The sequence below is a fragment of the Arvicanthis niloticus genome, chromosome 9 (genome assembly GCF_011762505.2).
Source record: "Arvicanthis niloticus isolate mArvNil1 chromosome 9, mArvNil1.pat.X, whole genome shotgun sequence".
In the NCBI taxonomy this organism is placed as follows: Eukaryota; Metazoa; Chordata; class Mammalia; order Rodentia; family Muridae; genus Arvicanthis; species Arvicanthis niloticus.
In genome coordinates this window covers 58,253,318-58,280,160 of record NC_047666.1, presented here as the reverse complement: position 1 = coordinate 58,280,160, position 26,843 = coordinate 58,253,318, and the positions used below count along the sequence as shown (strand labels likewise).

Sequence of the window (26,843 nt, the reverse complement as noted above, 5' to 3'; positions counted from 1 at the left end):
AGCATTCGCCTGATTTGGTTCCTGGCACCCATATGGTGGCTCACAACCATTCCCAACTCCCTAACTACATCTAACCCAAGTCATAGAAGTTACTTTCTCTCTTCCTTCCTCCTGGTTTTGTTTTTTTGTTTTTGTTTTTTGAGTCAGGGCCTTATGTAGCCCATGCTTCTAAATTGCCCAAGGGTGACCTTAAACTCCTGATTCTTTTTCTTCTCTTCCCAGGTGTTGGGATCACAGGCTTGTACAACTCCGTAGGATTTGTGGAACTTTTCTTAGACTCACTTGAAACAAACTGAAGGCTCACTTGAAACAAATGGCAATGTGTACAAGATACTCTGGGAAGTTCCTGTCATCTGCTCGTGATTATGTATGCCATTTATGCAACAGATTTCATTAAAGGAAAATAGTTACGTGAGTTCATACTGAGTTGTCAAAATGGATGAGTTCCAACAGTCAAGGGATACTTAACTCCCCCCCCACACACACACATTGCAACCCCCCTTCCCCATTCTGTCTTTGCGCAACGATGTGTGCAGAAAAGAAACTACACTTCCCAGGAACCTCTGCCGGTGAGGCGCAAGGCAAGATGGGAAGTGCTGGTGAACAACCGTCCTATTGGTGTGCAATCTAAAAGGCCGCCTGAGCTCGTGAGCGATTGGTAGGGTTTTGTAGACGCTCGCTGATTTGAGTTGTTTTTCGGTTGCGTTGCCGGACGCCTGGGGTTAGCGCTTGGTGAGTGTGGATTTCAGGGAAAGGGTGAAAGGGTTTTAGGACAGAGATTGGGAAGTAAATCTGGTGAGATAAAAGCCTTCATAATCAGTGCGGACGGAAGCTACAGAAGACTAAACCTGGGGCCCATAGGAGATTTAGGACCAGTCAAGGAAAAATTGTCTGCAAAAAGAGAAGTTTCTGGGACTCGGAGAGCTATAAGAATGACTGATCTAAGATCTGGTCAAGAACTGTGTGAAGTTGCAATAGGATCCAAAGGTCCTGGAGATGAACAGAGTTCCGGTTCCTTCGATTTCCTCGTTTGTAAAATAAGGGATAATACAAATACTTCAGAAAGTGGTTATGTATGCAGATAAACACGACATTTTAGGGACGGAGTTGTGGCCATTATGTAGAGTGTTTGCTTAGCATGCCCATGGCCTTGAATTCGATCTCTTACACGTACAAAACAGAAACCTTTTATATACACAGGCATTCCTGCCTTGGAAGGTAGTGTTAAGATGGCTTCTGTCTGCCTGGAAGATTGGTTATCATAGTAAAACTGCAAATACAGTCACTTTCCTGTGGAGGATTTTTTTTTTTTTTTAATTTTAATTATTCGTTTTGCTTTTTGAGACGGGAATCTTACTCTGCAGCCCAGGTGGGTTTGCAATTCACTGTATGTACCAGACTGGTCTCTTGGCAGTATGCTCGTCTCAGTCATACAAGTGCTGGGAGTACAAGTGCATAATCATTTTGTGGGTTTTGTTGTTGTTTATTTGAGACAAGACCTCGCTCTGTTCCAGGAGCTTAACTCTGTACCCTAGGCTGCCCTCAATTTTGGGTGGTCTGCCCAATGCTAGTTTTTAACTGGCAGAAGACACCACAACTGGCTTTCTAAATCATTTTGGAAAAAAAAAAAAAAAAAAAAACTCAAGAAAGAGATGAAGGAAATAGAATTTAAGATGAATTTTACATGCAGAATAGACTTGATTAAGTGAATTTACTAGAGTAGTAGAAGGAGTCTTAATTAAACTGCTAGGAAGCTCATGAACAAAGGCATAGAACCAAGAACATTATGTGTCTGGCATGGTGTATAAGCTTTTAATCCCAGTGCTCAAGAGGCAGAGGCAGGCAATCTCTGTAAGTTCTAGACCAGCCTGGTTTGCATAGTTCCTGGCCAGCCAAAAATGGAGAGTTCGATCCTGTCTCGAAAACAAACAAAAAAGAAGATTTTATAGAAACAGGATGTGTTTGGGGAAAGACATAAAAATAAGTCAGGGGCCTGGCCAGTGGTGGCACATGCCTTTAATCCCAGCACTTGGGAGGCAGAGGCAGGTGGATAGTTCAAGGCCAGCCTGGTCTACAGAGTGAGTTCCAGGACAGCCGGAACTACACAGAGAAACCCTGTCTTTAAAAACCAAAAAAAAAAAAAAAAAAAAAAAAAAAAAAAAAAAAAAAAAAAAAAAAAAAAAAAAATCAGGGGAGAGGCTTGGCTCTAGAATAGAAAATTTTGAATTCTAGACTTTATTAATGTTACTGTCTATAAGTAGCTACTGATTGTTTTATAATTGTTTTGTTTTTTGGTTGTTTTGGTTTTGGGTTTTTTTTTGAACAAGGTATCTATCACCATATAACCCTGGTTGTCCTGGAACTCAGGCTGGATAGGAGACTCAAGAAAAGAACTGGCCTAATCTTTCTCTTTTAAAAAAAAAAATCATTAGACAGGGGCTAGAGAGATAGTTCGGTGCTTAAGAACACTGGCAGCTCTTCCAAGGGACCTGGGTTTGAGTCCTAGCACCCACATGGCAGCTCACAATAGGCATGCAGGGAAAACACCCATACACATATATTCTTCAAAATTATTAGAGCCAATTATAAAAACAGTATAAGATGGCTCAGTAGGCTGAGGTGTTGCCAAGCCTGACAACTTGAGGTTGACCCTCCTGGAGATTCCAGGGAGTAGGGAGAGAAAGCTGACTCTTTAGACACACACATATATACATGCACACACACACACACACACACACACATTTTTTTTAAATCAAAAACCAAGATGATCTTTTCTCCCTAGTTAGATGTTGTTAGTTGAGATGATGGCGATTATAATGTTACAGAATTTTTTCTTTTGCTATTTTAATATATATATATATATATATATATGATTTATCTATTTTTTTATTTATATGATTACACTGCAGCTGTCTTCAGACACACCAGAAAACAGCATCGGCTCCCATTATAGATGGTTGTGAGCCATCACGTGGTTGCCGGGAATTGAACTCAAGACCTCTGACAGAGCAGTCAGTGCTCTTAACCACTGAGCCACCTCTCCAGCCCAAATATATATTTTATAACTTTTTGTTTTGTTTTCCTGGCACTAGGGGATTAGAACCCAGGGCCTCACATATCCTGGGTGATCTTTGTTAAAGATAAAAAGAGTAGAAAAGCCAGGCAGTGGTGGCACACACCTTTAATCCCAGCACTTGGGAGGCAGAGGCAGGTGGATTTCTGAGTTCCAGGCCAGCCTGGTCTACAGAGTGAGTTCCAGGACAGCCAGGGCTACACATAGAAACCCTGTCTTGAAAAACAAAACAAAACAAACAAACAAACAAGAATAGAAAAAGCAAGTCAAATAAAGTATTTTTGGCTCTCTGTTCATTCTAAATTTGGTGTGATAGCCTACCTTATTTCCATGGACTATGTTGCTTATTTTTAAAAGTTTGTTTTTTAATTTATTATTGTGTTTATGTGTGTTTATGTAGTGGTCAGAGGACAACTTTGGGTGGGTTCCAGGGATTGTACTCAGGTTGCCAAGCTTGCTAAGCTGTCTCTGCAGCCCCTGTTTTGCTGATTAGAAACTGGATGGATACAGTGATAGAAGCCTGTAGTCACTGCAGGCAGGCTGAGTGAGACAGGCCAGTTCTAGGCAAGCCTAGACTACATAGCAAGATCTTGTAACACAAACAGTTTTAGTGAGCTTGAGTGTACTAGGCATGGGGCTTTGAAGTTGGAGGCAGGAGGATAAGAAGTTCAGTGCAGTTTAAGCAACATAGTGAATTTGAAACCAGCCTGGACTATAAGATCCTGTTAGGGTATGGGTGGGGAGGACTGGAGGTACAGCGTAGTTGTTTGCTCAGTATACACAAAACACCGAAGTTGATCCGAAGAACTACACAAATTGTGTTTGGTGGCACATGCACTCTGGGTTGGAGGCATAAGGATCACAGGTTCAAAGTCATTCTCAGATACATAGGGAATTTAAGGTCATACGTTACATGAAACCGTGTCCCAAACAAACAAACAACCAAACACCCAGCTGGGATGTGGTTCAAGGCCAGCCTGGTTTACAGAGTTAGTTTTAGGTCAAGGCTACATAAAAAGAAACCCTGTCTCAGAAAAACATAAAACCAAAAAACATTATTAAGGGATGTAGCTCAGTGGTAAATGTTTGCCTCATACACATAAAAACAAGTTAAACCTTTCCCCCACTTAAAAAAAAAAGTTTTTCTTTACTACAAGTTGGATAAGCAATTAAGAAACATCCAATGTTGGTCTAAATGCCACACTCTCTTCAGGAGTCAAATATGGTAACTGAGGCGGTAACTGCTCTGTATAGCCTATATTTATTTACTTATTTTAACTCTTCATGGCCCTCATCATCATTTTGTATATTTGATAGGTGTGAATAAGACAGAATGAACTTTACCCCGACACATACACCTGTCTGCAGAAAGTAAGATATTTGCCTATTTATGAGTTGTTAATTAATCAGTACTTCTGTAGGTTTTATCCAGTTGGTATAGGAGCTAAGGGGACAGCATACTTTCTAAATCTCAATTCTCAATTCTTATTCAGAATCTAGTTTTTTTTGTGGGAGGTGATGTGTGTGTGTATTTTAGTTTTGTTTTTTCAAGATATTTTCTCTGTGTAGCCCTAACAATCTGACAGTTCTGGAACTCACTCTGTAGACCAGGCTGGCCTCAAGATATCTATCTACCTGCCACTGGCCCCAAGTGCTTGGATTAAAGGTGTGTGCCACCACCACCTGTCTCAGAATCTAGACCTTAAAATAGCTTACCAATGGTGGTGGTAAGCATCTTTAACCCCAGGTGGTAGAGGCAAGTGGATCTCTAAGTTTGAAGCCAGTCTGGTCAGCATATTGAATTCTAGGACAGCCATAGCTACATAGAGAGACCCTGTCTCAAACAAAACAAACAAATTTTTAAAAAATGGCCTCTCTGTGGAACTACCAGAATTCATTCAGTGTGAGGGGTCCCAGTGATGGTGGGTCTTTGGTCATAGGGAGGTACCAATAAGTAAATATGAGATGGATTTACCACAAAGCCTTCATCCCTCACAGCCAAAGCTCCCCTCCTGCAGAATGTAAGAGTTACTCTTATTTTTTAATAACTTATTTTTTATTTTATGTGCATTGATGTTTTGTTTGCATATGTGTCTGTGTGAAGGTTTTGGATCCTAAGAAACTAGAGTACAGTTGTGTTGTGAGCAGCCATGTGGATACTGGGAATAGATCCCATGTACTCTGGGACAGAGTAGCCAGTGCTCCCAACCGCTGAGCCAACTCTCAAGCTCAAGTTGCTCTTATATTTACTGGCCTCTTTTTCACTCTGAAAATAAAAATATTATTTCTATCATGGGCTTTTGTGTAGGATGCTAGGGATGTGTTATGCTGGGGTGTTGGGCTTATACATGCCAAGCGTCTGCTCTGCTCCTGGGCTGCAGGTCTAGTCCCTAAAAGCTGTCAATAACTGAGGGAAGTGTTAGGTTTCCGCTCTACTGTGCACTACACCCCTGCTTTATTTATTTTATTATTAAGTGTTTATTGCACACACTTGCTTACTTAGATATGAACATGTATATTATCCACATTCACTAGCTGTAACTCTCGTGCAAAGTTTCTGCACTCTAATGTCTATTTTGTCATGGCAGAGTTTTTTATTTGCATAGATATTTTGCTTGCATGTGTGTTTGTGCACCTCTCGAACAATTGATTTTTGGAACTGGAGTTACAGATGATGGTCATGAGCTACCATGTGGTTGCTGGAATTCCTGGGTCCTCTGGAAAAACAGCCAGTGCTCTTAACTGCTGAGCCATTTCTCTAGCCCCATATATTGTAAATTTTAGAATGCCAAATTGGATTGGTTTTCATATGGGGACTTCTGCACCGTTTCTTTTTTAAAAAAATTTTTGGTTGGTTCTTTTTTAAGGGGAGTGGTACTTGGTGCTTGATTTTCTTTTAAGGCAAAGTCACATTATATGTAGCCCTGGCTTGCCTAGAACTTACTATATAGACCAGGTTAGCCTTGTCCTCAGATATACATGCCTCACTATTTGTTTTCTAGCTCTTACTGTGTTAGCTTAAGTCTCTTGATTGTTATTTTATTATTTTAATGGTGTACCATTGCAGTATGCCTTTGTGCCAGAAGAGAGCATCAAATCCCACTATAGAGCCTCCATGTGGTTGGTGGGAATTGAACTCAGTACCTCTGGAATAGCAGAGGTCTTACTGCTGAGCCATCTCTCCAACCCCCCAAGTCTCTTGATCATTAAGAACAAAGAAACTAAACTTTCCTTTCCAGTCATTCCTTTTTTTCTTTTGCATTCTGGGTTGGCCTGGAACTCAGTATAGCCAAGGATGACCTTGGATTTCTGACCCTCCTTCACCTCCTGAGCACTGGGATACTTTTATCATTTATGCCATCTTGTCCTAATATCTGCAGTTCAGTTTCAGAAGCTAGAGCTTAGGTAGCTTCTGGAGACATGTTGTTCCCGTTGCTATGTATCTGTCTTATACTAGATTTTCTAATGGGTTACTATGTTCTTTTTTTTTTAATAAAATCTCAATTATTTGATTCTACCAATGAAGGCTCATGAACCAGATGTTGGAATGAAAGCCTGCTAGCTCAGAGAGGCAGAGAAAGTACCCAACTGACGACCCAGAAGCAATCCCCCATCTCACTACATTTCAAAAAAGCTCCTTCAAACTGATGCCCTTCTCTTCTACTTCCTGTGTGTCTTTCCATCCATCTTCCTGACTCCCTCTTAGTCTCTGGAGTTTTCTTAATAATCCTATGTTCACTTCCTGTCTTCTGGTTGCTTACTCTGCCTCTTGCCCTATGGTTGACTTTATTTGTTCCTGTTTATAATATTTAAGCAAAAAGCTCTTGAATTAAAGGTATGCTAAGGCTGAGACAAACCACAACTAAAAACAGGTTTTTCCAGTAAATAGCACAGTCTCAGGGTTCACAGTGTGATCAAAGATCCTGCAACAGTACTACGTAGTATCCATTTATATTGTTTTTTTAAATGTTCTTTTTAGTCTCAGATTTTTATTTTAGATATAGTTTTAAATCATTGGTACTTAAAAAACAATTCATAAAAATTTTCACTAACCAGTTGACTCAAACTTTCAGTGCATATGAGCACTTAACACCACTAGATTTGGTGACTGATGGCTGTAATCCCAGCACTTGGAAGATAGATACAGGTCTGTCTTTGTGAATTCAAAGCCAACCTGGTCTACATAGCCAGGTCTAGACCAGCCAGGGCTACATAGAAAGACCCTGTATCAAAACAAAACACCTATAACACCTCTTTTATTTAAAAAATTATGTTTTACAAGTGTTCAGAGGACTTACTATATGCTGTTCTAATTTCACATAGAATAACAACAATTGCCTCCAAACGTGGTGCTGGCTTTGGCTTTGCCGATACCAACAGGTGGAAGAAAATGGCAGACTCAGTGGAGTCAACTCCCCTGCCTTCACTGGAGGATCGTCTGGCTGTCCTTTGCCCGTCTCAGGAGCTTCTGGAGTATTATCAGAAGAAGATGGCCAGCTGTGAGGCAGAGAATGAAGACCTGCTGAAGAAGTTAGAGCTCTACAGAGAAGCTTGCGAAGAGCAGGTAAGAGAGAGACAGAGACATACAGAGAGAGATTGAGAGAAAATTCCCATGGATCCTGGAGCTCACTGACCAAGCCTTGATGAACGGCTATGCTGAACTCTCAGTTTAAGGAGAGACCCTGTCCCAAACAATAAGTTGGTGAAGCAAGGGAGGAAGACAACTTCTGAGTCACACACACACACACACACACACACACACACACACACACACACACAGAGAGAGAGAGAGAGAGAGAGAGAGAGAGAGAGGGGGGTGGGGAAGGAAGGAAGCACGTGGCATTCTCAATGCTGATGCTATTGGGTATGAAAGAAAACTTAAGGGCATAGTCATTAATGTTTGAAATTCCCAATCACACAAATCCTGTACCTTGTCTTTTCATTTTGCCCTCCTTCCCTTCCATCTTCCCTTCTTTTAGTGATAGATATCGAACCTAGGGTGAATCCTACTTACCTGATGCTCTGTCACTGAGATATACCCCCATCTCATCCTTTTGCTTTTTAGCTCAAATGTGTGTACAAATACTGCTACTTAATTTCTCTATTGGTGAAACTATCAGGTATATTCCTACACGAACCTGTAAAAGTATCTTTTATTCTCCTGTATTAATAGTTGTATTGGAAACTTACTGCTTCCTTCTGCTAACCTAGGCCTAGTCCTGGAAGCTTCTAGCCTCTGTACAATCTAGTCTAAGCCTAGAATGTTTTCAGCCTTTGAGACTTGCTGCTGAATAAGCTAACCTTTTCTAGTTCTTCTCTGGCTGGCTGGCTCAACTTAGCTGTTCTATCTCAAACTCCTTTCCAAGCTGACTGATTCAACCTGTCTTCTTTCTCTCTACCTCTCCTTAATTGCTCTGCTTGGCTTCAAACTAACTCTGGCAATCTGTTCTAATCTTGTAGTTCCTTCTCATTCTCTGGCTCATTCTGTTCTCATCTGTGTCTAGCTTGTTCTCTCTGCAACCTGTCTCTGTAAAATTCTCCAGTAAAACTGCTTCCTCTCCTTTGCTTCACTGCCTCTTAAATGGCTTCCCTTTTCCTCTTTCTCCTCGAGAGCTGGGCACACTCTGTTCTGTCTCATATTTCTCTGATTCGTCTCTAATCTGTCATTTTGTCCACCATTCAATCAGACATTTTCAAACACAGCTGCTTCCTTCTACAAACTAACTTTGCCTTCATTGTTTGGGATTAAAGGTATGTGCTAAGGGCTGAGCCACACTACAACTAGGAACAGTTTTGGTTTTATTTTTGTTTTTATTATCAGTAAATAACACAGTCTTGGGGCTCACAGTTTGATCAAATTTCAACCAACTCCTTCATATCCACTAAGAAGTTTCCTTTGAGACCTAATGTTTTCAACTACTCTATTTTTTTTCCCAGCATAAACTTGAGTGGAACTTGCAGCAAAGGGAGGAAGAGATTGCTGAACTGCAGAAAGCCCTAAGTGATATGCAGGTCTGCCTCTTCCAGGAAAGGGAACATGTTTTACGACTCTACTCAGAAAATGACCGACTAAGAATCAGGTACTGTCTCAGTGGTTAAGAGTGTGTATTGCTCTTGCAAGGGACCTGAGTTTGGTCCCCAGCATCCATATTCTGCAGCTCATAACCACCTTTACCTCCAGCTCCAGGGGACTTCATGTCATGTTCTAGCCTCTGAGGACATTGTAAATATGCACACATGTATACAAAGCACTAATAAAAATATTTTTAAAAAAGAAAAGAATCAGGTATTGAATAGAAGGGAAATGTTAAAATGAAAACTCTGAGTTACACTTAAATGATGAAATTTATCTACAGTCATCCTCTTCTTCGTGGTTGGGGGAGGGGATCGAAACTAAGGCATTTCCCTCATTAGTCCATGTACCTGAGACCCAATTAATCTGCTCTAGCAAAAACTCATCTGGCATTGAAACCTCCTTTGGAGTTGTCCAGAATCCATTTGCTTTTGTATAGGTTATGTAATGAATGAAGAAAAGAATTTGTGTGCACTTCCTCCAGAGTCTTTTATCCTCTGTCTTTTTGACCAAGTAGGGAAGGCTAGTTTGAGAAGTTTCCCATTGGCATACCTCTGAAAAAAAAAAAACAAAACAAAACCAAACAACCAAAAAACCCCAATTCCCTAATTTGGAAGTTGTGCCAACTACCAAGTGTGTGCCTTCTAATTAGACATTGGAAACTGGGGAAATGAGTCTGAAAATCTAGTAGACTCACTGTGAACTAGATCTGGGCCAAAATTTGATTACTAGGATGGTCCCCATACACCTGGTGCCATGATAGTGCTTTAGGTTACCAGGTAACAGCATCTCCTGAGGCTCTGTACCCAGCAGGCCTTGAAGTACATGAGTCTTGTATTTTCCCTAGTGTGACTACTAGAAGATATAGATAGCCATAGACCCTTTAATGAGGCACTTGTGGAAAAACAGGGTCTTGTCCTAAAAGATAAGACTCTTCTGGACAACTTTTAGGAATCATTTCTTTTCTTCTACCATGGGTTTCGGGGAATGAACCAGTGCCAAGTTTTGTACAATGAGCACATTAATTCACTGAGTCATCTTGCTGGGCACAGATTGTGGAGTTATCTTTATGGTGTTTGTTTGTTTGTTTGTTTGTTTTGGAGGAGGGTGGCCACCTATTTTCCTTCTTGATTATTCTAATTGTTTAGCCAATACCCATTAATTCCTCCCCTTCCCTGCTCTTAGGAACAGGCTGTTCTATAATCATCTGTGTCATTAGCTCTGAAAAATCCCTGTTCAGAGTTTGCTTCCTTGAACTGTTCCTGACATTAGCTGTTAGGTTTCGTGCCTTGGGAAACACCTTGGGAAACAAACTGCACTGTGGGATTTTTTTCCAGGATGTTTGCTGGGAGTATGCTAGCAGGAGAGGAACAAGAGAGATCTGCCTCTGAGGAAACAAGGGGAGACTGGAGACTGGCTGGGCAGATGGAGAACTTTGTGATTTGGTTACAGCAGGTCCCCGTTGATACCACAGGGGCTCTGAAGCTGAATGGCTTTTCAGAGCCATCTGAACTGAGGCAAAAAGAATGGATTTTTATTCCCCCTCCCAGCCCCACTGAAGGCACTGAAGGCAGGCTGTCCCTGAGGAATGGGAGGCACAAGCAGGGAAGCAAGTTTCTTTTCTCTTGAGCAGTTCTCAAGGGAGAGTGGACTGTGAGCCATGTGCAGGCTGTATTTCCAATCAGTGCTGAAAAGGAAGACCAATTAATGTACTCTTCTAGAAACAGCTAAGAAATTATTCCCTGGCCCTGTCTTTGAATTCCTGAATTGGAATACTTAATCTTTCAATAGCTGGAGCTGAGGTATAGATCTTTTTTCATTTTTAACTTGTGGGTATAGTCATTTTTAAACATGGGAAGCTGGGGATATAGCTCAGTTGTAGAATGTTTACATTGGGTGCACAAAGCTCTTGGTTTGTTCCTAGCACTGTGTAAACTGGGTATGGTGGCATAGGCCTGTTATCTCTAAGGCAGACAGCACAATCAAGGATCTGAGTTATCCTTGACTCCACGACAAGCTCAAGGATGACCTGGGATATGTGAGACTGTCTCAAAAAAAATTAAAAATCAAGAAATCTTTTGGAGCTGTAGAGATGACTCAGTGATTAAGAGCACAGACTGCTCTTCCAGAGGTCCTGAGTTCAATTCCCAGCAACCACATGGTGGCTCATAACCATCTGTAATGGGATCCGATGCCCTCTTCTGGTGTGTCTGAAGACAGTGACAGTGTTCTTACATACATAAAATAAATAAATTTTTTTTTTTTAAAAAAAAGGAAAGAAATCTTTTGAATCCTATTTTGTTGTTTTGTTTTAGACTACTGTATAGTTCTGGCTAGTTTAGAACTCAGTGTGTAGACCAGGCTGGCATTGAACTCCCAGAGATCTTCCTGCCTCTGCCTCCTTTGTGCTGCCACTAAAGGCGTGCTCTACCACAACTGGTCAGAAGGGAAACCTTTTAAATAGAAACAGTTACTTACTGGGGTGTATAATGTTTATCTTTTTTTATTATTATTTTTTTTAATGAGAATTGCAGGGAACTGGAAGACAAGAAAAAGATTCAGAATCTGTTAGCTCTTGTGGGACCAGACACTGGTGAAGTGACCTATTTTCATAAGGAGCCTCCCCACAAAGTAAGTATTTCTGCTGTGGTATAATGAGTGTGACCTTTGCAAGACACAGGTGAGGGTCCTTAGTCAGAACATCTCTACTTGCCACAGACATGTCACGGAGAGCAGTGAGCCAGCCAGTATCTGCTGGAGGTTTAAAGCTCTTCTCTGCAAAAACCTTTTGAAGATTTTTTTCTTTTAATATGAAGAAAATGACAAGGGACTGGAGAGATGGTCTAGCAGTTAAGAACACATTCTGTTCTTCCAGAGGACCTGGGTTTGGTTCTAAGCACCCACATAGCAGCTCACAACCATCTGTAACTTCGTTCCAGGGAATCAGATACACTCTTAGACATGTACACAGGCAAAACACCTGTACACATAAAATTTAAAAAAAATCTGAATGTTCTGTCAAGGTATAACACATTTTCAGTGCAAATAAGTCTTCAATAGTCATTTTTGCAGGGGAGGGGACTGTCACATTACTAGGAGACCTTAATTTTATATTATGCTTTTGTGTGTAGTTCTTTGTAAATGCTACTAAACTTTTTGCTATTGAAAATAGATTGTAAACATTATTAGAAGTATATTCAAAGTGTCATAATTCTGAAAACTCAGAATCCCTATAGATACTGATGAGTCCCGACTCTCAGGAATAACTTGAGAGTAACTTGCCAGGAATTTGAAAACACGGAGAAAAATGTTGATTTGATTTCATTATATGTTTTAATGCCAAATTATATCATTGTTGGTGAATAAGTGTACTTTGGGTTTTTTTGGTAAGGAAGAAAGAAACCTAAAGCCTAGGGTTTGGCCACAGCTCACTGGCAGAGTCCTTGCTGTGCAAGCGCGAGGCTCTTGTTCATCCCCAGGACTGTACCAGAGAGAACAAGGGCAAACTAAAGCTGAGACCCGCAGGTGCCTTTGCGGAGATTAGAGAGGAAAGCAAAGCTAGTCTTTGTGAAGGAGACACTTCAATACTTAATTTCTTTTCAAATATTTTTATACTTATTATAAATTAATAATGGTCTTTATCAAAAACACACAGATGGTGAGACACACTTTAATCCCAGCGCTTGGGAGGTGGAGATGGAAATATCAGGAGCTCATGGCCAGCCTGCGTTCTATGAGATCTGGTCTCAAAAGAACCAAAACAACAACAACAAAACCCCACACAGACAGAAGTCCATTATATAAAACTGATAGTTCCCCTAATCTATCCCCAGAGAGGAATCATAAATAATACAATATTTATATAACATATATGTATTATAGAATAGTATAAATATATATCTTTTTTCCTAGTAAAATATTTACGAGTATGTATGTACTATTTTAATTTTTTATTTCTTTTCTTTTTGTTTTTTTGGAAACAGGTTTCTCCGTGTAGATCTGGTTGTCTTCGAACTTGCTTTGTAGACTAGGCTGACCTTGACCTCAAGAAATCTGCCTGCCATGCCGGGCAGTGGTGGCGCAGGCCCTTAATCCCAGCACTTGGGAGGCAGAGGCAGGTGGATTTCTGAGTTCGAGGCCAGCCTGGTCTACAGAGTGAGTTCCAGGACAGCCATGGCTACACAGAGAGACCCTGTCTCAAAAAAATCAAAAAAAAAAAAAAAAAAAAAGAAAATCTCCCTGCCTCTGTCTCATGAGTGCTGGGACTGAAGGCGTGCACCACCACTTCCAGCATATTCCAATTTTTAAAAATAATTTATGTTTATTTTATGTGCAGTGGTGTTTGCCTGCATTTATATTTATGTAAAAGTGTCAGATCTTGGACTTATTAGACAGTTTTGAGCTGCCATGTGGGTACTGAGAATTGAACCCAGGACCTCTGGAAGAACAATCAAAGCTTTTAACCACTGGAGCATCTCTCCAGCCCCCTATTTTAGGTTTGGGTTTTGTTTGTTTGTTTGGTTTGTTTTGTTACATTTTATGGGTTTATTTTTTGAGACACTGTCTCACTGTGTAGCCCTGGCTGTCCTGGAACTCCCTTTGTAGACCAGGCTGGTCTCAGGCTCACAAAGATCCACCTGCCTCAGCCTCCTAAGTACTGGGACTAAAGATGTAGACCTTGGGGGCTTGAGAGATGGCCCAGTTGTTAAAAGCACTTATTCTTGCAGAGGACCTGGGTGAAGTTTCCAGCACCCACATGGTGGCTCACAACCATCTATAACTCCAATTCTAGAGGATCTGAGTATACCAGGCATGAACATGTACACATGCATGTATGAAGGCAAAACACACATAAAATAAGTAAAGATGTGGGTCAAATTTTTACTTTTTGTGTTAAAACAAACAAAACAACATCACACACACACACACACACACACACAGTCTAAATATGTAGCCCCAGCAAATCTGACCAGCAGGTGACCCAGTGTGGCCTCATACTTGGAATCTGAGGGCACACCTCCTTGCGTGGCTGCTTTCATCTGTATAAAGTTGTATAAAGTTCATCTGTAGCATTATGGTATATACCTAATGTGCATATTTTTTACTATTTTCCTAATGTTCTTATCAAAGGGCACTTTACTTTTTTGAGGAAGGGGTATATTTTCAGACAAGGACTCCCTTTGTACCCCTTGGCTGGCCTGGAAGTCGATATATAGACCAGGCTGACCTCAAACTCATAGTGACTGCTATCCAAATGCTGGGATTAAAGATATACACCACCACACCCTGCTCAAAAGCACTTTTAAAAATATATTTTGTTAAGTTGCAGTGTGAATTTATTTATTGGTAATTATTTTGTGTTGACATTGGATTTTAGCAAAAAAAAAAAAAAAAAAGAAAGAAAAATGTTACTTTGACCATGCTACCTTTCAAATCCATGTGATGTGTTTACATGATCATATATTAGTTTTGACCTGTTTAACTTAAAAATGTTAGATCTGTAAAGCTAAGGCTAAAACCTGCAGTTTCACAGACACTGAACCCACTTTTACACCTCGTTCTTTAGGTCAGCATTCTCCAGAAGACTATCCAGGCTGTGGATGTGTGTGAGCCTTCAGCTGCCAAAGCAGGTAAACACCATGCTAGACGTTTTCTCTGACGTTGAGTTGAAAATCCCACTGTGGAGTGACAGAGAGAGTGACTGGCATTCATAACAATGTCTCTGGCAGGCTACTACCATACACTTCTACAACTATGGAAGGAGTGAACTATTGTTTAATGCAGGGAGGTTTGTTGTTGTGTTGTTCATATGGAAGCATGTATGTACGGATGTGTGTCAGCGCCAGAGATCTGTGTCTGGTGTCTTCACCTTGTTGAGACAGTGTACTAATGACAGGGTAACTGGTAGATAGCCATCACCTTGTATAAGCACTGTGTACTGCTAGCTATTTTTACATATTCAGTTGTTTGCCATAGTTATGCTACTGTGCTAGAAACCATTAGACGTTTTTCCAGCAAGTTAGGTGCCTCTACACCATCAGCCATTCTCCCCACACCGTTCCTCCTTCATGCCCTTCCCAGGCTCTAGCCACACCCCTGCACCATCAGCCATCCTCCCAACTGCTCCTCCATGCCCTCGCCAGGCTCTAGCCACACCCCTGCACCATCAGCCATCCTCCCAACTGCTCCTCCATGCCCTACCCAGGCTCTAGCCACACCCCTGCACCATTAGCCATCCTCCCAACTGCTCCTCCATGCCCTACCCAGGCTCTAGCAAACATATTCACTTTTTGTTGCTTGTTACTCTTCCTTCGGAAAATCGTGTAGTATGTCAAAACCTAAGTGTTTAAATTTGAGTTTTTATTGAGGAACTATTTGCAACTCCAAAATTTGCAACTGCAAAATTCCCATAAGAAACTTCTGTCTGGGAATCAAGCACTGTAGGTCTCTGGTGTGTTCTTTTCCTTCTCTTGCAGGTAAAGGAAACGAAACTCCCTCAAGGTCTATGCTGGTGCTTGAGTAGCAGAAGCAGAAAGAAGAGCTAAGTGGAGTTTTTGATGAACTTTGTTTCCTATTTTAGATCCTGGAGTAAGCAAAAGACGAGTAAGAATAAAGGACAAGGAGGACATTGCTGAGCGCTACCAGAGGGACATAGAGACACTCCTCCTGCAGGTGACACCCTAAACTTGACAGACCAAGGCGGTTTCTCTCCACACATTGAGCAGTGTGTAATGTATCCTTACTGTTATTATATGAGAACTATCCCTTTGCACCTGGATTGCATTCAGGCATGATGAAGCCAAGACAATTGAGATCATTCTTAATATTTAAGCACTTTCTTTTCTAGCAAAGTTAGAGATGGTTTTTTTCGTTGTTTTTGTTTTGAGTTTCGCTTTCTTTTGTTTTGAGACAAGGTCTTTGCACAGCCCTGGGTGGTCACTGTGTAGACCAGGCTGGCTTCACACTCTGAGATCCACCTGCCTCTGGGATTAAAGACATGTGCCACCACACCTGGTTTAGAGGTAGTTTTAATACAGATTTAAGTCTGAACATTAATGTAGGAGAGAAAGTCCTACATAGTGGCACACTCCTGTAATCCCAACACGTAGGAGCCTGAGGCAGGAAGATTGACATAAATTTAAGGTCTGCTGGGCTCTATGTAGGGAACAGCAGACCAAGTATGGCTACCTAGCAAACTCTGTCTATCTATCTCCTCCCCTCTAAGAGATATGAGATGGGAGGAGGGAGTCTGCTGTTCTGGGGTACATGAAGAACAAGACTCCCAAGATGCCTGACTAAGTCATGTGGAAGCTTTATTTCTGCTGTTCTGGGGTACGTGAAGAACAAGACTCTCAAGATACCTGACTAAGTCATATGGAAGCTTTACTCACTGCTTCCAATTTGTTGGAGTTTTTAAAAGCAATTGTGCACATATACAAAAAGGCAGTGTGGACATGAAAGTATTGTTTACAGAAGCAGAGAGATAGCAGTTAAGTGGTCAGGCAGTTCTCATAACCTTTAGGTCATAGACACAGTGTATAGAATTTATGACTGGTCCAGACAGTTTACACTAGGAATTTATGGTTGAGCTGAGTGTGCAGAGACCAGCTTTCCCAAGATGGTTTTCTCATTTATTCTTAGACTTAAAATATTCTTAGGAATATCATCACAAGACTGGAAAACTATAGTTCAGTAGTCCACTATACTGCTGCAGGTAGCCCATCACTGTACAGATCTGGAAGTATACAGGGAATGAAATTTTGTTTAGTGTAGGATTTTGGTGGTGGTGGTGGTGGTGGTGGTGGTGGTGGTGGTGGTGGTGTGTGTGTGTGTGTGTGTGTGTGTGTTCATATGGGTGCGTTGTATGTGGTTGTATATTTGGAAGGAGGCAAGGGAAAACAGTAATGCATGCCCTGCCATAGATGTGGATTTCTCAAGAGAGGATAAATAACCTCTTAGCACTTATACTTTACTTTAAAATCATTATTTTTTATTTGAACATTCTAGAATGCTTCCAGCAACCTTTTTAGTTCATATGCTAAGTCCTATCTAACAAACCATTCTAAAATAAGAATTACCATTTGTTTTGTTTTTTGTTTTGCAACAAGGTTTCATCATATAGCCCTGGCTAGTCAGGAACTCACAGAGATCCTCCTGCTTCTGCCTCTTGAGTGCTGAGGCCACCGTGCCTGGCTAGAATTTACTTTGTGATCAGCTCGAGGACCATAGAGAGAATAGCACAGGGACATGTGTCTGTTTGACAAGTCAGCATTGGGGTTATGTTCATTTATTTAGTGCATGTATTCTAAAATCTAGGAAAATAATAAACCATTATCTTACTACTAGGACATGTATGTCATTAGGAAAGTTCCTGTCCCTATTGGGGGAGCAGTCCATTAACTTAAACATTATTTCTACCTTTGGCCAATTCTCAAAAGTCAATACAGCCAGACCCCAAGAAGGAAATTACATCACACCCATTTTGTCACTGTGTGTCTGTGTAACTAGGACATCTTGTCTTGTCTTTTCTTGTCTTGTCTTGAGACAGGGTTTCTCTGTGTGGCCCTGGCTGTCCTGGAACTCTCTCTGTAGAACAAGCTTACCTCAAACTCACAGAGATCCACCTGCCTCTGCCTCCAAAGTGCTGGGATTAGAGACATGTGCCACCACTGCCCAACTAAGTAGGGCATCTTAAAAGGGAGAGAGTCCTCTAAGTCCAGAAGGAGACAATGAAGTAAGAATACTGGGGTTGGGAGAAGTAGGCTACAGCTTTCACTGTGTGTGATGTAGAGACCAGCTGGGTGTGAACAAATTGTTGGTGCTTGTGCAGATTAATACCATTTATAAGGCATTAAATAAAAAGGACTAAGAGTTAGTGAGATGGTTCGGCTGCTGAAGTGCATGTCAAGAAGTGTGAGGGCCTGAGCCCAAGTCCCTAGCACTCACAGCAAAGAGCCAAGGTGGGGCTGGAGCAGTGGCTCAGCAGTTAGGAACACTGGCTGCTCTTGCACAAGACCCAGGTTCAATTCTGAGCACCCACATGACAACTGACAACCTCCTGTCACTCTGATGCCCTCTTCTGACCTCCATGGCAGGCACCAGGCACACCCGAGGCTAACATATGCCTAGGCAAAACATTCACACACACACACATTTATTTCATTTGCATACTTTTTAAAAGAGAGAGAGAGAGAGAGAGAGAGAGAGAGAGAGAGAGAGAGAGAATGAATGAGAACGAATCTAGGAAAATCCGGGCTGGCAACACATGTGTATACCCTGTCCTGGGGGAGTGAAGAAAGGCAGATCCCTGGAGCTCACTGGGCATTCAGCTCGGGCAATTGGTGAGCTCTAGTTCTGTGAGAATCCATGTTTTAAGAAATAAGGTGGAGAGTAACTGGAGGAGACACTTTACTTCCATTCACATGTACACACACAGGTATGAACAGAACACAAGCATGTACAACATACATACACAAATAGATCAGAACTGAGATTTGTCTTTTTTGGTCCACATATCACCACCACCACCACCACCACCACCACCACCACCCCGGTTTTCCTTTGTGTCTAGGAAGGGCTCACTTCAGAGATCCAAGATCCGAAGTCATAGAAGCAGGAATGGTAACTCACTCCTCTCGGCCCATGTAGGTGGAAGCACTTCAGGCGCAGCTGGGAGAGCAGACAAAGCTTTCTAGAGAACAAGTTGAAGGGCTCATGGAGGACAGACGGATCCAAATTGAGGAGATCCAAGTTCAGCACCAGAGACATCAAGAGAAAATCAAGGAGCTGACCAAGAGGTGGGGACTCAAGAAATACCGAGCTAACAGGCATCTTGTTTTTCTGAATGGCTTAAGAGATGACTCAGCTGTTGTAAGCACTGCTCTTACAGAGGATCTGGGTTCAGTTCCCAGCACATACATTAGGTGGCTCACACAATCTGTAACTCCAGTTCCTAGGGGATCTGGCACCTCTGATCTCCAGAGGTGTTCAACAAGTACATCATACAGATAAACTCACACAGGTACACATTTAAAAAAATCTTAGCCAGGTGACGGTGGCACACACCTCTAATCCCAGCACTTGGGAGGCAGAGGCTTGTGATCTCTGAGTTCAGTGGCAACGTTGTCTTCAGTGTGAGTTCAGTCGTAGTGGCCTGGCCTAGCGTGTATTGAGTTCTGGGTTCATCAGAAATAAAAATAAGATTGATGGTTATAGGGATGGAGAGATGGCTCAATGGTTAAGAGCAGTCACTCACTACTTTTGTGTAAGAACCCAGTTCAAGTCTGGGCACCTACTGCCTCAGCCTCTCCTGTGTTGCTTTAGTTTAGTTTGTGCTTTGGTCAGACTAATGATTTAAGGAACAGTTGGTTTTAGCAGGGACATGACTAGGCACAGCAAGTCTTGAGCTGAAGACTTACTCAGACCAAATCCACATTTCCATAAAGACTAGTATGTCTTTATGACAGCCTCCCTCCCACCATGTGGCATTCTCATGTCTCTGTTCCCTAGCTTCCTTCTGTTTGGCCTCAGTCTCACCCTATGTGTAGCATAGGCACAAGATGTGGGTTTGGGTTTGTTTGTTTGTTTGTTTTCGATAGTTTCCCTCTGTAGCCTTGACTGTCCTGGAATTTGCTCTGTAGACCATTGTCTGGAACTCAGAGATCCGCCTGCTTCTGCCTTCCAAGTGCTAGGATCAAAGGCATGCGCCACCATCCCCTGGCTTGACGAGCTTTGTTAAGTTGTTCCTAACCATCTCTTTTCCCCGTTAAACATGCTTAATTCATTTTTATTTTATTTTTACTTTTCAGACAGGTTCTCACTATGTAGTTCTGCCTGGCTTAGCACTCTCTATTTAGTGGAGGTTGGCCTTGAAAACACAGGGCTCCTGTTTCTGCCTTCCCAATTAAGGGCACCCATCACCATGCTAGTCTCCTCTTTAAAATGTGGGTGTGTATATAAGTGTATAGGGATATATGTGTATGTTGTATGAAGCCAATGGTCACCCTTGGGTGCTGATTCTTGTCTTCTGAGACCCCTGTGTCTCATTGCCCTGGAGCAGGGTGATTAAGTTCAGCTGCTGGCCAGGAAGCCCGCCCCCCGGGGTTGCTTGTCTTCATCTCCCCTGCTAAAGTTATTAGGTTTTTATTGGCTTCTGGAGGAAAACTCAAGTCTTCATGCTTACACAGCAAGCACTTTACCTTCTGAGCTTTTTTATTTTTTTTAATATTTATGATTTATTTTTTTTGTGTATGCATGTTTTGGCTGCATGTTTGTCAGTGTATCACTTTGCATGCCTGGTGCCTGAGGAGGCCAGAAGGAATGTCAGATTCCATGGAACTGGAGTTACAGATGGTTGTGAACTTCCATTTGGGTGCTGGGAATTGAACCTGGGTCCTCTAGAAAATTAGCAAATGGTTTTAACCATTGAGCCACCTCTTCAGCCCCAAATTTGTTTATTTTTGAGACAGAGTCTCTAGCCAGGCTGGTCTCAAAATCCCTATGTAACCAAGGATTACCTTGAACAACTTAGACTCCGGTCTCTACCGTCCAAGTGCGAGGCTTACAGGAACACTCCTCTATAGCCCATTTATGAAGTGCTGAGGATTGAACTCAGGACCTTGTATGTTCTGGGCAAACACTGTACCAATTGAGTTATATTCCCAGCCCTAATTTTATTCATTTATTCATTTTTGGGTTTGGGGTATTTTTGAGACAGGGTCTTACTCTTGGATGGCCTTGAACTCATAGAGATCTGTCTGCCTCCCAAGTGCTGGGATTAAAGACACACACCACAATGCCTGGCTGTTTATTTATTTTTGGGAGAATATTGGGTATTAAATGAGGGGCTTCACATATGCAAAGCAAGCACTAAACCACAAAGCTATATTCTCAGCTCATAAAATGTGATTCAAAAATAAGCAAAAATAAGATTTATTTTAGTTTTTAACTGTATGCGTATCTATGAGTCTGTGTATTTATGAGTGCAATTGCCTATAACATCCACAAGAGGTCAGAGCAGTATGTAGTCTCAGTCACTCACTGAGCCATCTCTCCAGCCCAAATTTTTTATATTTTTTATCAGTTTTCCAGTATGTAAATAACCATCTTTTTAAGCTGAATTCTCAAATTAACACTCAAGCAAGTTTTTATAAAGATGAATCTGAACCAGGGAGCATAATATATACCAGACACTTCACCTAATAAAGCATGTAAGGGTGTCAGTGATCAAACTGTATGTATGTTTTAAAAACTGCTAGTATTTCAAAGTTCATATTGTACAATTTTGCCAGGTGGTGGTGGCGCATGCCTTTAACCCCAGCACTTGGGAGGCAGAGGCAGGTGGATCTCTGAGTTCGAGGACAGCCAGGGCTACACAGAGAAACCCTGTCTCAAAAAAAAAAAAAAAAAAAAAAAGTACAGTTTTTAAAGAACTGCAGTCTTCTTTGGAATGGCCTTGGATTGATCTGTGCAGTGACTGAGCCGTGCAGTGCACCCATGCTCACAACTCTTCTTTCTTTCATAGTCTCCATCACACCCAAGAACTGCTCTATGAGAGCACCAAGGACTTTCTACAACTAAAATTTGAGAACCAAAATAAAGAGAAGGTCTGGATGCTTGAGAAGGATCACCTGCTGTCAAAGATTAAGCAATGTAGAGTGCAGTGTAAGAGGAAAGAAGACAAACTTGGAAAAGTTGTTCCCATTTTACATGAGAGTCATCACGCTCAAAATGAATATATTAAGGTAATGTCATTCTTTTCCTGGAACAGTTGAGAAATTCAGAATTCCTTGGAGTTAAGTTAAAGCTCAGTTGATAGAATTCGTGCATAAAATACTGAGGCCCTGGATTTGATCTTTAGCACTGCGTAAAACCAGGTGTGATGACTCATGCTTGTAATCCCAGCATTTGAGAGATTAGAGACAGGTGATTGAAAATTCAAGGTCCTCCTTGCTGCATGTTGAGTTTGAGAGTCTGTTAGAGACTCGGAGAATTTCAAAGAGCCTATACATTGTTATGTAAAGATTCATTCAGTTGATGAAGCTAACTAGCAATAATGTCATGAAATACATAACCAAGAGTACCTGATCATGATGGTAATTGAGAATTTGCGATACTAAGCTAGACAGAATTCAAGACCAGACTGTGGAGTAAGACTCTGTCTGAAAAAGAAGACAAAATATCACATGTCATTCATTCATTCATTTCCTGATTCAACTTATGGAATAGACTGTGGGTATAGCACTGTAAATTAGTCTTTTTTTTTTTTTTTTTTTTTTTTTTTGTTTATATTTTAGTGAACAAGGAAATTCATGTAATTTTATATCAATAAGAAACTTATATAAGGATTGTATTACTTGTTGGAATTCTGCTTCAGAAAAGGACCTAGGGACATCCTCTTAAGTCTGGTGCTTTTGGGCTGGGCAGTGGTGGCGCACACCTTTAGTTCCAGCACTTGGGAGGCAGAGGCAGGCGGATTTCTGAGTTCGAGGCCAGCCTGGTCTACAGAGTGAGTTCCAGGACAGCCAGGGCTACACAGAGAAACCCTGTCTCGAAAAACCAAAAAAAAATAAAAAAATAAATAAAATAAAAATAAATAAATAAATAAATAAAGAGCTAAAATACATAATGTCCTGTTCTGACATCCCTCGTTGACAGACAGGATGTGGACATGTAAGCCAGATAAACCCTTGCCTTCCCCAGTTGCTTTGGGCATGGTGTTTCATTACAGTAATAGTAATCCTACTCGACACCTGGATCATTGCATTTTAAAGACTATCTGCTTATGTAATTTGGAGAAAGGACAGACAGGAAACTATAGCTATAGCAGGACTCTGGGGCTCACATCTGTTTCTGCAGATTTGCTCTGAAAATCTTTTCCTCCCTTCTTTACCCCAGTGCTCTTTTGAATTACAAATTTGATTATAGGACTGAACATTGAAACTTTTCATCCCTTTGGCCTACAGTCTCTTAAGGATAAGCTAATGCAAGAGAAAAAGCTCTCCAACATGTACCAAGAACAGTGCATTTCCCTAGAAGAGGAACTTGCTCGAATTCGGGAGGAGGAAGGAGTGAGGAGAGAGATCTTCAAGGTGTGTGGTGTTTGACACTTGGGCTGAGTAGACCCTGCAGGCTGCTGAGGAGAGCCTCCTCTTCATGCACTCTTCCTCATCCATTTTTAGGACCGTTCCAACAAGATGGGCAAGCGCTTACAGATAATGACAAAACGCTATCAGGCCTTGGAGCATCGACGAATCCTGGAAGTAGAAGGCTTCAAGACAGACATTAAGGTTCTCCGACAGAAGCTGAGAGAGCTGGAGCAAATGCTCTATAAGGTACTGTTGCTCCTGCGGTAGGAAAGGGAAATCAGGATAGGAGTGTGGAAAGGTGGTCACGTGGTTCCTCAGAAAGATGCCCAAGGGTGAGATGTAGATTTCAGTAAGGTGTGTGGAAGAACAGGGCACTGGCTTGACCTCCAGCATTACAAAACCAATAGACTGTGCTTTGTCCTTACGTGAACAACAGATCAGTAAGTATCCTTGAACCCTCTCTGAACATTAGTTCAGCAGGAACACTTTGTTGAAAACACAAAAACAGACATAAACTTACAAATTATCACCTCTCCCAATTCAACTAAATTAAAAGAATTAAGTGTGTCCAGGAAAAGGAGGCTGGGCAGACGGCTCAGTGAGTAAAAGTTGCTGGCTGTGCAAGCATTATGACCTGAGTTTAGGTCCCCAGCACCCACATGAAAGCCAAGACAGACGTCCATCTGCAACCCAGGGCTGAGAAGAAGACAGGAGACCCAGGGATGAGCTGGCCATAGTGTAGCCCTTCATGCGTGTGTGCATGGCTGAATGCACACACACTCTCAAAAGAATTGTTTGGGTTTTATTTTGTTCTTCTCTCTCTCTCTCTCTCTCTCTCTCTCTCTCTCTCTCTCTTCTCCCCTCCTTCTCAAATTTTTCAAAAAAGATTTTCTCTGTGTGGGGGGTGTTGAAATTATTATATTCATTTTTATTTTATTTGTTTGCATATGTGTCTGTGTGAGGGTGTGGGATCCCCTGGAACTGGAGTTACAGACAACTCTGAGCTGCCACGTGGGTGCTGGGAATTGAACCCATGTCCTCTAGAAGAGCAGTCAGTGCTCTTAACCACAGAACCATTTCTCTAGCCCGAAGAATTGTCTACTTTTAAAGTGGGAAATGACTGAGTAATGAAGTAGTTTTCCAGACCCCTTTTAGTATCTAGTCTGCCTTAAGAGCTTCAGTAGAGATTTAACAGTCACCGTAAGTCCTAAATAGTTGCTGTGTTCTGAACAAATAGGAAAAAAAAAATGACACTTCCTGTCATTTTTGGCAAATTTACCAATAATGCTATGATTGGTCTTGTTTTTTAAAAATATTTTGCTGACATTTGTTTATTTACATGTGCAGGCGTTTGCCATGGTGAATGTGTGGAGGTCAGGGTACTCCTTTCTGTTCACTGGTCCACCATGTGGCTCCTGCGGACCCAACTCAGGCTTGGTGGCAAGTGCCTGTACTAACCACTGAGCGACCTCACCAATGCTGTATTGATCCTTTTGCCCACTGTTAGTTATTTAATAATCTTTAATAATCTCTATCTCAAAGCTTCTCTCTGCCCGTGTGTGTGCGTGTGCGTGTGCGTGTGCGTGTGTGTGTGTATGGTTTGAGATGGTTTCTTGTCAGCCATGCTGTCCTCACACTGCATAGGTAGCCAAGGATAACCTGGAACTCTTGATCTTTTTGCCTTCTCCCAAATGCTTTGACCAATTAAATGTTTTCATTTAAAAATGCATCACTGAGTCGGGTAGTGGTGGTGCACACGCCTTTAATCCCAGCACTTGGGAGGCAGAGGCAGGCAGATTTCTGAGTTCGAGGCCAGCCTGGTCTACAGAGTGAGTTCCAGGACAGCCAGGACTACACAGAGAAAAACCTGTCTCGAAAAACCAAAGGGGGGAAAAAAAAGCATCACTGAAGAATCTTAGTACTGCATTTATTGTATGTAAAACGGGAGCCAGCATAGCTCTTCGTGGTGTGATTTCTCTCCCTTAGCTAGTGCCATAATTCTTTCTCTCTTTTTTCTCAACTCTCTAGGCAACCATGAGTACTCATGGAAATCAGGACCTGGCCATTCTGTGTGAAGTCCGTGATAGCAACAGAAGAACTCATAAGATACAAGGAGAACTGAAGAACCTCAAGTCTAAAGTGTTTGGTCTGGAGAATGAGCTTAGGTTGTGTTGATGTCTCATTTTAGGTTTGGCTTCCGGAAACCTGAGGCAAAGTCACTTGTTCCCAGAAAGTGGACATGGAGTTGTCCAGAGTAGTGGCATCAATTTTAAATAAAGATAGTGTTAAGGGCATGATAGTTCACACTTACAATCCCAGCACTTGGGAATCTGAGGCAGGAGGATTGCCACAAATTCATGGTAGAAGCAGGTGGACCTCAGTGATTCATGGCCAGCCTGGTCTACAATAGTGACTTCTAGATCATCCAAGGCTACTTAATGAGATCCTGTATAAAAAAAAAAAAAACAAAAAAAAAAACAAAACAACAACAACAACAAAAATAAAACATCAAAACTAGAGAAGAAGAAAAACAGTAGCAAGCTTGGCCCTGGCAAAGCCGCCCTGGCAGACTGCCGTCTCACCGACCCATTAGCCTTTCTGGGGCCTTGGAACTGTAGCCTCAGTTACTTGGAGACTTTTCTACTTTTCTTTTATATATTGATGGGCTTTTCTGTCTTTAAAAAGTCAGTGATGGCATGTAGCTTCTCTGGTGAAGTGCTTGTTGAACAGAAAGCCCTGGGGTCTATCGCTAGCACCACCTAAAGCCAGGTTTGGTGGCTGACTGTAGTCAGCACTGGAGAGAGGTATATGTAGGAGGATCTGAAGCTCATATTCACCCTTGGCTGTATGGTGAGTTCCAGGCTAGCCTGGGCTACATAAGACCATGTCTAAAAATGAAAACAAGAAACAAAAACAAAACAAAACAAAAAGATAAAAACTTTGGAAGAGCTGTTTTACTGAGCTTGGCTAGTGGGAGAACGTGTTTCCTGGAGGACCAAAGCCATTCACTGAAGTGCATTCCGACTCAGGAGTTACATACTCATGGACAGATTCAGACTTAGCTGTGTTCTGCGTGACTGACCACCAGAGGGCAGCACGGCCCTTGCTCTTAAGTAAAATTAGTCCTCAAGAACAGGGTGCTACTTACCTACAGTGGGCAAAACCAAAATGATACTTTATGTAAAAAAGTTTGACATTTTATTAATATTTTTAAAATTATTCAAATTAAGTATTTTCAATAAAATGTGTGGTTTAAAACATCTCAGTGTTCTACAAGGTCTCATGCTTATGCCTTGTATAAGCATGTATCTCAGTTTACTTTCTTTTTGAAAAGTGTTTTACAGGAGTTTATAAGTTAGGGTGGAGCTGGTGACTGCTGCAGCCCATGTGGAGACTGGAGGAGAACCCAAGGGACTTAGCCCTCTTCCTACTGTGTGGGCTTGGGGGTCTCAGGTTGTCAGGTGTGGCACATGTCTGCTCTCTGGGCCAGCTCACCAGGCCGCACTTATTGAGCCTCCTAAATCCATCTTAGGGGTCCTGAAATGAGGTCACAGTTTATAAATAGATGACCAAGGACATTTACATCTAGGCAGACCCATTAAAAATGTGG

The 26,843-nt window shown here is 41.7% G+C and overlaps 1 protein-coding gene across 3 annotated transcripts; it reads left to right on the top strand.

The window, feature by feature from the left end:
• The first annotated feature begins 292 nt into the window (after positions 1-292).
• On the top strand, positions 293-26,487 carry Ccdc77 (coiled-coil domain containing 77). 3 transcript variants are annotated; one of them, XM_076940462.1, is made up of 12 exons: positions 589-732; positions 4,391-4,444; positions 7,397-7,637; positions 9,011-9,153; positions 11,681-11,777; positions 14,713-14,776; positions 15,727-15,818; positions 18,795-18,943; positions 21,670-21,889; positions 23,111-23,236; positions 23,327-23,479; positions 25,262-26,487. In XM_076940462.1, the coding sequence occupies exons 2-12, from the start codon at positions 4,407-4,409 to the stop codon at positions 25,406-25,408; spliced, it is 1,470 nt and encodes a 489-aa protein (XP_076796577.1). In that variant the 5' UTR covers positions 589-732; positions 4,391-4,406; the 3' UTR covers positions 25,409-26,487. The 3 variants fall into 3 exon arrangements, with proteins under 3 accessions (XP_076796578.1, XP_076796577.1, XP_034367737.1); XM_076940463.1 differs by lacking the exons at positions 589-732; positions 4,391-4,444 and adding an exon at positions 293-411 and having other exon boundaries at positions 25,262-25,562; XM_034511846.2 differs by lacking the exon at positions 4,391-4,444.
• Positions 26,488-26,843: the final 356 nt, after the last annotated feature.

What these genes read in the sequence shown, in the direction of transcription:
- Ccdc77 (XM_076940462.1), top strand. Translation starts at nt 4,407, where the DNA reads ATGAACTTTACCCCGACACATACACCTGTCTGCAGAAA. An exon ending in TAGAGACACTCCTCCTGCAG is followed by an intron (nt 15,819 to 18,794) that starts GTGACACCCTAA and finishes CGGCCCATGTAG; the next exon opens with GTGGAAGCACTTCAGGCGCA. An exon ending in CTCAAAATGAATATATTAAG is followed by an intron (nt 21,890 to 23,110) that starts GTAATGTCATTC and finishes TTTGGCCTACAG; the next exon opens with TCTCTTAAGGATAAGCTAAT.